Genomic DNA, 15,543 nt, shown 5'->3' with positions numbered 1-15,543 from the left:
AAGAAAAATCTTGAAAGGTGAATTTAATTGTAACCATGTATCTGTACAGTCCTGTTAGAAAATGTAATTTTCTCTCTCTCTCTCTCTCTCTCAAGGATGTTTGGGTCTGGTCGAGAACACAATTTCACGCGTCCTAATGAAAAGGGGGAATATGAAGTAGCAGAAGGGATTAGCTCTACTGTTTTTCGTGCAATATTGGTAAGCCTATTAAAAGTCAGCAGTAGACGGTTTGACACTTAGAGTAAATTAATGCAGCTTTTGTCTGTAATCAGCTATCTTGATTTTTATAGTGTTAGATTTTATTGGTGACATTTTATGTTTATAATTGTGCACTCTATTGTACCTCACTTTGATAAATGAATTGTTGCCCTTCAGTTTGATAAATTTAAGTTAAAGTAGCTGGGTTTGTTTTTACATATGGTGAGTTTTCAGTGTCTTCTGTCTGAGGGCACTTTTATTTATAGCTAAGAAATTAATACAGTGTCAAAAAGAATTGCCCATCTATTTTCTAACCCACTTATTTTAATCAGACATGACATGGATACCTGTCCAAATACCATTAGACATAGTTTCAGGTTGCTAATTAACCTAACCAGGATTGTTGTTGGGATGTGAAAGAGAAGAGTGGAGTGTTGGGGGAATTGTGCTTCCCCTTCTAAATTTAATGTCGTTTTACTATAAGAAGAATTAGAACTGGACAGTAATAAGATGAGCAAAGCACAGGTCCTGCTTCTAGTTAACAGGCTACCTTTTTTTTTTTTTTTATAAAAAACATGGCCAACAGGCTACGATGACTAAAATATAGAGACAGAATGGCTGACAGTAATAAAGACAATGCCGTTAATGATTTTATCCTCCTGGAATGTCCTTATGACCCAGCTTACGTGACAAGTTCTGCAATTTTCCAATCCTTATGTAGAATTAAAAAATTTAAGTAATTTCTTGATTTGTATTTTTCTGCTATTGGTGAACCTAAACAAACTACTGTGCTGATAAGGTAAAATATTATTGTTTTGTATTTAGCCAAATGCTCCTAAATTGTTTATAAAATGCCGCTGGAGTTTAGTATGTGAAGATAAAACAATATGCGTCAAAAAATACATTTCTACCTTGTAGCATCACCACACAATGGTGTCCATTTCACCATCATACATTTCTGATTATTGATTTCTGAAGCAGTTCTCTCCGCAATGCTTTGTAATAATAACTTATGTTTTCCCTGTCCCATTAAGACCACCTAGTGCTTTCTTTTTCTGGAAAAGCAACAACCTTATGCTTGGCTTTTAGCATCTTTCCTAGGGGTGACAGTAGTGCTTGCATGTAGTTGTTCGCTCGTGAGCAGACCTGGCAATGTTCATTTACACTGGTTCACACTTGGACAATTTCAAAGGTGCAGTTTAGCGCATCAGGCACATCTTTGTATCCTTAGAAAAAGCTGTATTCCATTTGAAGAATGTGCAAATTCCACACAGACGGCCACTTGACTTGGAATTTGTGTGGAATGCACCAAAAGATGTAGTGTCTTGAATAATGTGCTGGTGGTCTTGTGTAGAGTAAAATTTTCCAGGTATGGCTTATATCTTATGATTACCTTAGAAGAAAAGGTAAATGTAAGTAATTTCAAAGCAGTTTTGAGTAGTTGTGTTTATTCAGTAGTAAAGCATTTATTTCATGATGTTGTACAATTTTTCAGTATGCCCTTGTCCCTGTCCTAAGGTTATGAATATTCAGTGAGTAGTTTGAAGAGTACAACTGTAAAAAGTTATGTACCTTATCCAGCTCAGTCACTGGATGACCGTACCATAAAGAGAGTGACTTTGAAATAGAGGCAGATTTATCAGCATCAAATTGAACAAGTGGATTTTCTCAAGCAAAATGGTGTTGCATACCTCAAATACAATACCACCGTGTGGAATCTGTATTTTTCCTTATGTTATCATGTTGAATCCATTGACAACTTTGTATCTTTGCACAATAATATGAATTTTTGTTAGCGTGTTTGAGTGCCCTTGTTTTACTTTCTGACAAATCTGTGTGCATGGTTGGTATCACTGTTGCTGCCAAGATAACCATCTGTCCCTTTTAACCCTGAATTAAGGTAGTAAGAAAGTAAATAAGATTACTTTAATCATAATTATTCCTTTGTATTCTAAGGTTACTTATTAACAAATACAACCCACAAATATTTTGTTCAGTAAAATGTTTAAGATATTAAGAAAATAAATATTTAATTATAATTATTCCTTTGTATTCTAAAGTTACCTAATATCAAATACAGCCCACAAATATTTTGTTCAGTGAATTTATATGGTGGAGTTCTTAAGGTATTATCAATGTTGTGTGAATTGGTTTGTAAATATTTGCTAAATGCAGATTATATTTATAGATTATTGGAATTTATTGTGATGCACATACAGTGTTGCAATACCTCCATAGGGAAACAAACAGTAAATATAGCACTCTTACATTTAGCCATTTACCAAGCCAAAGTGGTATAAATGCATACACTCACCAGCCACCTTATTAGGTGCAACTGTTCAACTGCTTGTTAATGCAACTATCTATCGACCAATCACATGGCAGAAACTCAATGCATTTAGGCATTAGACATTGTCAGTACTACCTCCTGAAGTTCAAATCCAAACATCAGAATTGGGCAGAAAGGTGATTTTATTGACTTTTGAACATGGCATGGTTGTTGGTGCCAGATAGGGTAGTCTGAGTATTTCAGAAATTTTTGATCTGCTGGGATTTACACACATAGCCATCTCTATGGTTTACAGAGTATGGGCTGAAAAAAGGGAAAATATCTAGTGAGTGGCAATTCTCTGGGAGAAAATGCTTATTGATGCCAAATATCAGGGGAGACTGGTTCAAGCTGGTAGAAAGGCAAAAATAACTCAAACACCCATTACAGATGAGGTGTGCAGAAGAGCATCTCTGAAACACATGAAACCTTGAAGCACATGGACTACAAGAACAGGAGACTACACCGGGTACCCATTCTGTCAGCTAAGAACCTTCAACTGAAGGTACAGTTTGCATGGGCTAACCAAAACAGGACAATAGAAGATTGGAAAACCGTTGCCTGATCTGATGAGTCTTGATTTCTGCTTTCCATGTTCAGATGGTAGGGTAAAAATTTGGGGTCAACAACATGAAAGCATGGATCCATCCTGCCTTGTATCAACAGTTCAGGGTGGTGGAGCTGTAAAGGTGCGGGAGATATTTTTTTAGCACACTTTGGGCCCCTTGGTACCAATTGAGCATCAATTAAATGCCACATCCTACCTGAGTATCGTTGATGACCATGTCCATTCCTTTATGATCTCAATGTACCCATCTTCTGAGGTCTACTTCCAGCAGGATAATGCGCAATGTTACAGAGCTCAGATTATTTCAAACTGGTGTTTTGACCATGACAGTGAATTCATGGTACTTCACAGTTCTTACTGTACATCTCAATCCAATAGAATAGCAACTGTGAAATGCATCATGTCAACATGGACCATAATCCCTGAGGAATGTTTTCAGTACCTTGTTGAATCTATGCTACAAAGAATTATGTTAGTTCTGAAGACAAAAGGGGGTCAAATCTGCTACTAGCAAGGTGTACCTAATAAAGTTGCTGATGTGTATTCACAATAATCACACTACGGTTTATTTTATTTTTTCATGGATTCTCATCTTTTGTTGTTGTTTCATTCACACTAGAGAGCAAACACCAAATAATACAAGTTAGTTACTGCTAGCCTTTTTTCCCCCCCATGTATAATAGATTAGTCTAATTAGCATTTGCATTTTAAATAACTAACTATAGCTGAAGACATGCAATGCTCACCATGTTTTTTGTCATTATCTGAGGACATTTTATTTTATTTTTTTTAATCTCACTTTATATATTTTTATTTTATTTATTTTCCTTCACTCATTTTCAAGGTAGCAGTTCTTTTTGAAGCTGGTTGCTTTGTATGCTGTTGCTCTTTCTATTTTGGTTCATGGTGTGCTGATTATCAGCACGTACTGGATATGTGAATTAAAATATAGCTTTAGAGATGGTCACTTATTTTGCTAGCCAAAATTATTTGACGTTTTATTTTTTCATTAAGAGTTGTGTATGTTTACAATATTTCCTCATGGGGTTGTTTGACAAAATATGCCATTGTCCATATTGTTTGGTACAATATCTTAAAAGTGTAAATCTGCTTGTGCAATGATTTGCCTCTTCCTTTTTATGCTAGACATTATTAAAAATCATTGTTAACTTTCTTTTTTAATTTAAACTTTAAAAGATATAAAATGGCATTGTAAATGTTATACTTATTTACATTTACATATTTAGTTTTGTTTTGGTTAAATTATATACTAGTGTACCACTGAAGTGAGATAAAAAAAACTGTTCCTCCTCTGTTTGTGCTTTTGTAGGAAATCTGACGTTTATTTTACCTTCAAGGCTAAGTGCCTTAGAAGCTAAATATACTTTAGACTTTAATCTCCTGTCTTATGTTTGTCCAGCTACAGAATTCAAAATATTATTTTGTTAACTAATGCATTTACAAGTTTAATGTTGAAAACTACAAATGAACTTGTTTTCTCTTCAAGCATTTTTTAAAAGAGTTTTTTGATCCCTTTTTCAAACATTTTCAGCTTTCTGCTGTATATAATGTGCTTTCTCTTGGGCTTTAGTAACTTTAATCCTTGAAATCACAAACTGTAACTAAATTTGTAGTGATTGACTATAAACAGATCTTTAAATACAAGTCCTTGTATAAACTAAAAATTATATTGCTAAATGTGATAAGTGGAGTTTTGAGAGAGACCACATCAGTAACAGTCTCCTGTCTGTCTGTGTAACATTTCTTAACTTACAGGATTATTATAAAACTGGGATAATCCGCTGCCCTGATGGAATCTCCATTCCTGAGCTGAGAGAGGCGTGTGACTATTTATGCATCTCCTTTGACTATAGCACAATTAAATGCAGAGACCTGAGTAAGTGCAAGATGTTTAATTTTTTTCTCTTGTGTTAAAGTAAAATCCTATAATGTGTATAGTATATGTTTAAAATGAGACTGTTGTTTTGTGCTTTGAATACTATTAGTAGTTGTTCATTTTTAATGACAGCTGTCTTTTAATTACATAGTGATTTATGCATGTGCAGTTGTAATCATAGAAAATTTTGTTTAGCAAATTCTTTAAATTTAGAGAAGCATTGTATGTTGTTTTATCTGCTCACTGTTTGCTTTCAGGTGCACTAATGCATGAGCTTTCAAATGATGGGGCACGTCGTCAGTTTGAATTTTATTTGGAAGAAATGGTCTTGCCACTGATGGTAGCCAGTGCCCAAAGTGGGGAAAGAGAGTGCCATATTGTGGTTCTGACAGATGATGATGTTGTCGATTGGGACGAAGAGTACCCACCTCAGATGGGAGAAGAATATTCACAAAGTAAGCAGTAGTCCAGTCATTAATCCTACTACTTTTGTGTTTTTTGCTGTTTAATTTGACCTACAGAAACTGTCTCTTACATGGTTTTTGTAAAAACAATGATGCTGCAGACTACTTGCGCTTAAATAATCTTAATTGCCCTGTAACTGTAATTGCCTTATATGGTCAATTGTAATTTGATTGCTTGCACTTAATTCAGTTTATTTTTATACAATTATATTTACATGATTTAATAGTTCTGAAACTATTATCGGCTTTCACCTTCAATATTAAGCAGTTACCATAAACCATATACTAAAATGTTATCTGTCATCATTTAAATATCTAGACAATATGTACACTTTTTTTTTTTTTTTAACGTCATTAATAGCAAAATGAAGATTTATCCGACATTAACAGAGTAAATTTCTAATCACTTGTTTAAAATATGTCCTTAAAGTGAATTGAACATCATCCCACAAGAGATATAAAATTTACTTTATGAACTTGGATCATACTGCATTATTTATATAGCTGTTAACTGGATGTTGAATGTAATTCAAGCAAGTTTGAAAGGAGAAACTATTGAGCCAGTTGCTTTGAAAAGCTGTCCATGTGCATTTTTATTCATGTCATTATATTTTAGGTTAGTGTTTTGAAGTATCTAGAGTAACTGTTTTTGGATATTTTTAATTATATCTGTCCCAGCGTTGGTGTTTTAATTGAATCCAAATTTCAAAATCAGGTTCTCATAGTCACAGTCATAGGACATGCAACATGTGAGGAATATTTTCCTTTTTTTTTTTTTTTTTTTTTTTTTTTTGCTTGTTCTGTATTTAGTTTTCTTTTTAACCTATTTATTTACTGGACAAAAATTACTAAAAGAAACTTTTTTTCCCCAGTTATTTACAGCACAAAACTTTATAGATTCTTTAAATACATTGAAAACAGAGATGTTGCCAAATCGGTTTTGAAGGAGCGTGGTTTGAAGAAAATCCGGCTAGGAATTGAAGGTAAGAGTTCCTTTTCCACTGTTTTGGGTTCTGTGTGGCAAATACTTCACAATTTTTTAGGCCAAAATACAACCATCAAATTGAAATATATTGAAATACATTGTGGCATGCTATACAATGTTGTCTAATTTTTCGGAATTTGTTTGTGCCAATCTTTTTGAAATCTAACTTTTTTTATTAGTTAATGTCATTAGTGAAATGTACATCTTTCTGCTTCCTGAAAACACACCAGTTCACAAGGAATTTTAGGACAACTACTCTTTTCTAGAATCTACAGTTACGCTAACTAGAGCAGTGTTTCTCAACCACTTGGTTGCAACCCTGTTTTGAGTCGTAGGTTACTGTCATTTGGTGTGAGAGTGGGTTGCAGTGGGTCTCTTATTTATCAACAGCACTTTGCAATATTTACCCCTCTTTGTATCTTTGCTTATCTAATGAAGGACTTTGGAGTTTGTGCATGTTTGACCCCAGCAACTCCAAAATTTGGTCTTGTTTCATCATAGGTGAACCCTCCCAAATTCGCTAATTGCTCTGATTTTCACTACGGGGGAAGCTCTAATATACATTCTCGTTTCACCTTGGGGGATTGCAAACTCTACTCTGAACCCTGCCGCTAGTGGGTCTTAAAAAGTGAAAACTGGGTCATGAGACTGTAAATGTTGAGTAACACTGACCTAAAGGACTATAGCTAATGTTTTTTTTTGTTTTCGCTTTAAATGTCTTTCCAATACACTAAAACTATCTTTTCTTTCCTGCCCACTGTTGACCCTGTGGTGTTTGACTTAAAGCTGTTGCTAGGCTGAACATTTAAACATCCATTACCGCAAGCAAATGACAGTGGGGTTTCTTCTCATCTGGGAAAATGGAAAATAACTACCATATATCTGATATTTTCCATTTGTCTATGAAAAAGATTTAAAATTTCCTTTTCAACAACTTATTTTAGCTGCCTCAATTAATACTCATTCTCAACCTAAATATTCTTTTATCTATAACATTAGCATTGTGATTATAATAACAAAATTATTAAACTTTTATTTTATAATTTAAAATGAACTTGTGCCCTTTTTGTGAAACGGGAAAACTGTATTATGCTGTTCCTGATAGAAGGTGATATAAATTATGTCGTTAAATGTTGTAAAACTCCATATGAAGTTTAATTCAAAGAACATTCAAAAAGTTCTTGAAATTGTTTCATTAAAAAACTGAATTTAAAATGAGATGCAATTGTTGTTCCTGCTGGTATGGGTCTATTGTGGGCAACACACTATGTAAAGTCAATTTTTTTTTAATTAAAAAGCTATATACATATCACAAGATTTATCTTGAGGTTTTTTTTTTTTCTCCAAAAGCCTCTGACATTTTTATACATTCTCAAGTCAATATAATGTTAGCAATGCAAGTATTGTAGTGCAGTTTTTATTTTACATTACTGAATTATTGTAACCTAAACCATTGATTTCCAAACCTTTTCCATGATGAACCCCCAAGAACTTTCAAAATTGTACTTGACACCCCAGGATAATAGGTAGGAAAACTTGTTAAAGAGCCTCTTCAGACAGAGTTTTTGCATTTCGAGTAACAACATATCCGCATACATCATGTCATATGTTTCTCTTTTTGATGAGTGCTTGTTAAGAGACTTAAATGTCTTGCTAAGAGATCACAATATGTGAATCAGACTGGCTGAAGATACTTTATGTAAAGTGGCATTTTTCAGCCACCTTTTAAAAAGTTATTGTCAGTTCTTCAAAGAAACAACACCGTACTAAAACAAAAATATCATGCAATACATCAGTAAACTAAGAGTATATTAAAAAAATAATGGCTGCATTTGCACTTGGCTGATGAGCACGTTACAAATGGAATAACTGAAGGAGCAAAGGTATGCGACCACAAAGAGATGAGGCAGGTTCGACTTAACATACTTGTACTCAATCAAAAGGGGCAATGAATTCCCCAGAGCACTAATATCTTAACACCACATTATGTTTTGTCTTCTTGTATTAGTTAGTGAAATGATGTCTTTTAAGTGTCACTTTCGTTTGAAGGGTGTAGTTTTATGTTGTAAGTTCTTTATTCTTTATAAATATAATGCAAACAAAGTAAAAATATGAATTATAAGAAGAAGGAATATGAAAAAGTGCAAACAGTTCAAATGTATATATCGGACCTTGAATATTTAAGCTACATTTGAATATACTGTATTCAAGTATGTGCAGTTCTTGTCATTGTGAGCATTTACATCTTAAGTTTTGGCTAATTGATGGCCGTGTTGCATATTTGTTACCTCTGTGTTGAAAGTAGAAAAGCTAATTTTGAACAGCAGCACAGTGGGTGAGAGGAGGTGGGACTGCTGCTCCTTGTTGGGGAGAGGGGATTTGTGTGTATGTGGTTGTCAAAGCGTCTGAATTTGCTGTGAAAAGAACTAGTGAGCTGGAAAATGCATTGAATACAGGCAGAGTCAATAATGCCCCAGAAAAAGTCAAAAGTATTAGGATTAATTCCAAATTTGAGAATTGATATATTGATATTTCTCATATCAATATCTCTCTATTATAAAAAAAAAACTCTTGGAAGGAGACGATATTTGATCTTCTCAGAAGACAATGTGACGTCAGGTAGGAGAAGGCAGTAAGACAAAAAGACAGCTGCTGTACAGTTTTTTTAAATGATTGACATGCAGCGGGACAAGCAGAACACGCAGCTCGGCAGCAGTAGTACAAAGACAGGAGCTGATCATACCACATCTCCTTAGCATGTGTCCAGTCCCCCACCACATCACAACGCACATGGCAGAGAAATTAAGTGGCTGGAGCATAGCCCGCCATGGGGGGTCCCGTCTGCAAGTATACAAAATCATAATACCTTGGAAAGTGTTCAGACCCCTAATCAGTTCTCAGTTTTTACTTCATTTTAATGTGATATGGGTTTTTTTTATAAAAATACATCTTCAGTGGGGGGGAAAATATAGATTTATTGTTTTGTATTTTTTGTGTTTTTTATTGTAGCAAGTATGAACCAACTTTGCATACTTTTCAATTGTGATTTTGGATCTAGATTATTCAAGTTGCATGGATGAAGCTAGTGCACTGTAGTTTTCAAATGGTGCCACAGGATCATGATCAGAACTGTGGTTGAGCCATTGTGGGACATTTGAACTTTTTGACATTGAACTCCCTCAAGGCTATGTCAGCCTGGTGTTTGTGATCAATTTTCTGTTGAAAGATGAACTTCCACTTTAGATATTTTAACAGTTTGAAGGAGATACTTTTAGAATATTTCCTTCCATTCACTGTCCATTACTACTTATGTTTTCAGCAGTTGTTCCACTCCAGGCAATGAAAGGCAGCCCCATGGAAAAATGCTGCCCCCCAAAATTATGTACTGAGGTGTGACATGTGGATAGTGCTGCATTTCTATCCTACATATTTCATTGATCTTTGATCAGAAAGATTTATCTTGAGCTCATTTGATGAAAATACTTTTTCTCACATTGCAACTGGGCCATTCTCTAGTTTTCTGGTAAACTCCATACATGCTTAAAGATACTGTAGTTATGTTTGGGTAATAGATTCTTTAGTACTATTGTAACATAGAAAATGCTCCTGATACACCTTTATTCAAACTTCAGCTGCTGAACTCTGGAGCTTTTTCGAAGTGATTTCTGGTACAGTGGAACCTCGGTTCACGAACGTCTCGGTACACGTACAACTCGGTTTACAACCAAAAAGTTCGCCAAACTTTTGCCTTGGTTCACAACCACACACTCGGTATATGAACAAGCCAGTTTCCCTTTAGGTTTGTACATGTTTAGTCTCTCCCTGTGCATTTCCTGTGCAGCGAGAGAGCGCGACACACACATACACAGGCGTGCGTGAGAGACACACACACACACACACACACACACACAGGCGTGTGCGAGACACACACACACACACACACACACACAGGCGCCCAAGACACACATATACACGCCCATGCACAGAGAGGCGCGCGCAAGACAGAGGCACACACACACATGAAATAGAGAGAGAGAGCGAGCAAGCAAACGAGAGAGGGAAGGCTGGACGCATAAGGTAGAAAAGGCTTGTTTTTGTTTTCAGTTCTGTTTACAGTAATCGGTTCATAGCGTGCATTGTGGCAATGTTACTGTACTTGGTGGTTTATTAAATTACGGATTTGTCAAATTTTAATTTTTTTCCTTGTGCTTAAAACTCATTTTAAAAAAAAAAAGTGTTTTTAGCGAGCGGTTCCTAGCACTATAGTGCGAACTCTTGCAGTGTTAGTTTTCTGTGTTGTTCAAGGTTTTCTTAGTGTTATTCAATGTTTTTGCATTTAGTTTACTATTACACTGTGCATTCTATGGTATAATTAACTATATTTGTGCTTAAAAACTAAAAAAATATATTTACATACAGTTCGTACGGTCTGGAACGGATTAATTGCATTTACATACAATCCTATGGTGGAAATTGCTTCGGTTCATGACCAAATCGGGTTATGACCAGAGTTTTGGAACGAATTATGGTTGTGAACCGAGGTTCCACTGTCTCTTGCTTTGTTAAAAAGTCTTCTTGCTTGTCAGTGTAGATTGAAAAGGATGTATGGATTGATGCAGCTTCCTATTCCTTATAAGTGAACCAACATTGCCAATTAAGATATACAAACATTTGCATATTGTCCTGTACCCTATGTTAATTTGTACATTTCTGTACATTTTTTCTCAGACTTCTTTGGAATGCTATTTGGTCTTGATTTTCACAATTATTGCTTAGATTTACATGCTGTGGTACTGATATCTTTGATTTGATAGTAAGACTGGCATTGTAGCCCACCACCTTTCATTGTATTTTTAAATACACAAGTCCCACTTTCAGGCTATGTCCACACCACCACATTTTCATTTAAACACAGAATTTTTAAAGGAAAACAATCTCTGTCCAGGCTGGTGTTTTTGCATCTTTTTCAAAAGAGTTCCTGTCCACACTTAAATCCCAAAAAACTCACATGGAGGTGTCCTTCACCAACATTTGGCATGTACGCAATGACGGAAACTTTGTGAAGGGAAAATAGTAGTGAAAAATTCAGAGCTCCGTGAAAATCAGATTCCTGTGTACTTCGTGTGATTTCTAAACTGTCAGTGCAGGCAGGACTCTGACAATGTGTTCACATCATAGCAAAAGTAAGAAATTCTCAGAAATTCTTTAAGGAGCTGAAGTGAATTCCCCAGTGTCACATTAATATATTGATCACGTTTGAATGTGACTGCCTTCAGAACTGATAATGGCTGTTTTCAACTTAAATTAAAACGTTAGTGACACCAAAAAAATATTGTTTAGCTCTGTTCATTCGCAGAATAATAAATTATAAGTGGTCCTTGGCAATCGAAGCACATCTTATACTAAATATTTGTAAAACTTAACACAAAAAGCTAGTAGATAAATGTGTGTGGTCATGCATACATATTGTTGCTTTTCTGCCCTGTGCTTTCTTGTCTCTCTTTGTCCTGTAATATTATGATCTTTGCTATTTTCTACACCAGTCCAGTCTTGGTGTTACTTTTGCTGCATACTGTGCTCTTTCTTGTTGTTCTTACTGAGCAGATTTGGTTTAAGTAATAAACATTGAGGCTATCAGCTGATTTTTTTACAATCTGATTTTCACACTGCTTCTGAATTTTTCACTACAACAGTAATGCCTTCTGCCATCGGGCTTTGTTGCAAAACTATGGCAGTCGGTAATAATTTGCTTTTTACGTATTTATGCTGCATTCAAACTTTATAAAACACATTTTTAAAGCATACAGATAGTCGGCACAAGTGTTCTCGAAAGCAACTTTTTTATGCCTGCTGTGTTGGAAAATGTTTTTCTTCCATGAAGGGTGACCAGTCAGTGAAAGAGCATAAAACTCTGACGCTATGTGTTCAGCTCTGGAGATGATTTTTAAAAATCTTCATTTTCAGACTCCAAAAATGATAGGGTGGGTGAAAGATGAAAATGTAGACAAATGTGTGCATTTTTAAATGAAAGAACATTAGCGTGGACTTGAGTCTCAGTCAATTCTGTCCCCATTTAGAGTGGCCAGTCTACCAGACACACGTGTTTAGGATGTCAGTGAATAGCCAAAGCATCCGGAGATAAACCTGTAGACCTAACATAGACAGCACAAACCTGTCATTTTTGGTGACTGAACTGAGAACTCCATGTCCGTTCTGTGGTGCCATTTAAAAAAAAAATTGATGCAAGTTGGGTTTAACCAAACCAAATCAGAAGTCAACTACATTCCCAGTCAGAGAGCAGACTCAAATGTGTCACAATTGTATACAATTCAGTCAAGTTTCTTTTTGTCCATTTGACCTATCAAAGCATAGATGTTAAAAAAAAAAAAAACACTGTTCAGCTTCTTCCTTTTACTCTATTTGATTAATTGACAAAGTTGTGCTATTACAATAATTACCATTTTCATGTTGTTCTGTTTTACCATTAACAGGCTATCCTACATATAAGGAGAAAGTAAAGAAGAGGCCAGGAGGTCGTCCTGAAGTTATATATAATTATGTACAGAGACCATTCATCAGAATGTCTTGGGAAAAGGAGGAGGGCAAAAGTCGCCATGTTGATTTCCAGTGTGTGAAAAGTAAATCCATCACTAACCTTGCTGCAGCCGCAGCAGATATTCCCCAAGACCAGTTGGTTGTAATGCATCCCACTCCACAGGTTGATGAGCTGGATATCCTCCCTATTCACCCCCCACCAGGAAATAGTGATCCAGATCCTGATGCACCATCTCCTGCAGTATAAGGGTGACAGTCTGAAAGTGCAGCACGCCATTGTCCAAGGAATGAAGAGCAGCATTTTAACTGGCTACCGTGCACTTCATCAGCAGCCTTAGATATTGAAACTTTGGTATCTTGAGATACTAAAAATAAGAATAAAATGATGCAAGGTGCAGTGACTTTTTTTTTTTTTTTTTTATTTTTACATGACCAAAGGAATAAAAATGGCAATGGGTTTTCTAAAATGTTACATCTTGCACAATATAAGTTAAAGGAAATCATTTGCTATTTCACTATTTTGGCAAGCCCACAATTAGTCAACTGAAGACCAGTTGGTTTACCTTTTTGGTGGATTTGTGATGATCTCTTTTTTTAAAGAAAAAAGTAAATAGATAAAAATAGCTTTTCATATGCAGGTATGCAGTGAAGTATTAAAAACAATGCAGACTGCTTTTTTGAAAGAGATCACCACTGTAAGTTGCTGGGCTTTAAACCTGTTTTCAGATTTATTTTTTAATGACACGTGATGCACTGCTTTTCATGTCAGTGCATCACAAATTTGGGGCTCTTTGTTAATTGCATTTCTTCATATGATTTGTTTAAAGTTTGTTTTATTCTGCACTCACATTTCTTGTTTTAGGTTTATTATTTGTTCATAAAGCTAATATTTAATAAAGAGCTAACTGAAATTACATTATCCTGTGTTCTGCCTTGTCTTAATCAGGATATGTATATACACAGCAAAGGTTTAACTGTATCCAGATACACCTAAAGACAAGGAAGACCGATGTTAAAGAGTGTAAATAGCATGAACACTTTATTCTGACTGAGATCTGATATTTTTGGGTTCACATTGGTTTTATGGCAGTTGGTTTTCACACACAAGCAATGAATATGCCATGGTATATAGAAAGAATAACTAAAAAGTAGACATCGGGATGCTTTAGCTATATTATGAAGAAAGAATGAGGACTAGTCAATAAAATGTTTCATTATGTGGTGAAACTGTACCTTTTCATCCATCTTTTTGGCAGTAGTTTTGTTGGAGACTTAAAATTAAAGAACAAGACATGTACAATAAGATATCTTTCATTACAAAATGTGTGGCTTTATCTTTTTCAGCAATTTTAGATATCGCCACTGCAGCAGTATTTCCCTCCATGGCAGTGAGATGGAAGGGAAAATGATTGGTGGGGTATTAGTTTATAAAGTAAGGAAGATTTACTATGTTTGTCTGTGTCTGAAGCTATAATGTGTAATGGTTGGTTATACAATTTTGCTGTTACCCATAATTAATAAGTTTTCAGCAGACTTTTATTATTATGCAGTAATATTTATTTTAAACTAAACTTTAATGTTTCCTGTTCTTGTATTTCTTGGCTATACTTTGTATACTTGTATTTACTTCATGTTCATTTATTTAACATTTTCTTTGTCTTCTAAAGGGCTTGTTTATACTTCTATAAAAGAAGGGTGCTGCCTAAATAAAGACTGATTGATTAAACCAACCGAAGCCTTGTTATGGAGAAGTAGGAGTTGCACACACAGGTGATCTTACAGTGCCGTAATACTAATGAGCCTAATATGCAAGGTACGGTACTTGAAATGTAGACAGTCTGATCAGAAGTCCCTGCAGCTTTGAGGCAGCAGTGCAGTCGACTGTACTCTGCTGTTTCCACATTGGCTAAAATGTTGTCAGGTCTACAGTGGGGCAAAAAAGTATTTAGTCAGCCACCAATTGTGCAAGTTCTCCCACTTAAAAAGATGAGAGAGGCCTGTAATTTTCATCATAGGTATACCTCAACTATGAGAGACAAAATGAGAAAAAAATCCAAAAAATCACATTGTCTGATTTTTAAAGAATTTATTTGCAAATTATGGTGGAAAATAAGTATTTGGTCACCAACAAACAAGCACAATTTCTGGCTCTCACAGACCTGTAACTTCTTCTGTAAGAGGCTCCTCTGTCCTCCACTCATTAATTGTATTAATGGCCCCTGTTTGAACTCGTTGTTATCAATATAAAAGACACCTGTCCACAACCTCAAACAGTCACACTCCAAACTCCACTATGGCCAAGACCAAAGAGCTGTCAAAGGACACCAGAAACAAAATTGTAGACCTGCACCAGGCTGGGAAGACTGAATCTGCAATAGGTAAGCAGCTTGGTGTGAAGAAATCAACTGTGGGAGCAATTATTAGAAAATGGAAGACATACAAGACCACTGATAATCTCCCTCGATCTGGGGCTCCACGCAAGATCTCACCCCGTGGGGTCAAAATGATCACAAGAATAGTGATCAAAAATCCCAGAACCACATGGGG

The 15,543-nt window shown here is 35.4% G+C and overlaps 1 protein-coding gene across 5 annotated transcripts in view; it reads left to right on the top strand.

Moving 5' to 3' along the window:
- btbd10b (BTB (POZ) domain containing 10b) overlaps positions 1-14,726 on the top strand; it is a 96,350-nt gene extending 81,624 nt beyond the window's left edge. For all 5 annotated transcript variants that reach the window (XM_039750127.1, XM_039750103.1, XM_039750119.1 and 2 more), the window contains 5 exons: positions 96-198; positions 4,872-4,992; positions 5,250-5,447; positions 6,329-6,439; positions 12,933-14,726. In XM_039750127.1, coding sequence (XP_039606061.1) covers positions 96-198; positions 4,872-4,992; positions 5,250-5,447; positions 6,329-6,439; positions 12,933-13,243 — 844 coding nt within the window. In that variant the 3' untranslated portion in view covers positions 13,244-14,726. The remainder of the gene's footprint in view (positions 1-95; positions 199-4,871; positions 4,993-5,249; positions 5,448-6,328; positions 6,440-12,932) is intronic.
- Positions 14,727-15,543: the final 817 nt, after the last annotated feature.

Source organism: Polypterus senegalus, chromosome 1 (assembly GCF_016835505.1).
Source record: "Polypterus senegalus isolate Bchr_013 chromosome 1, ASM1683550v1, whole genome shotgun sequence".
Taxonomy (NCBI): domain Eukaryota; kingdom Metazoa; phylum Chordata; class Cladistia; order Polypteriformes; family Polypteridae; genus Polypterus; species Polypterus senegalus.
The sequence above is the reverse complement of the archived record's forward strand: the minus strand, read 5'-3'. Positions and strand labels throughout refer to the sequence as shown.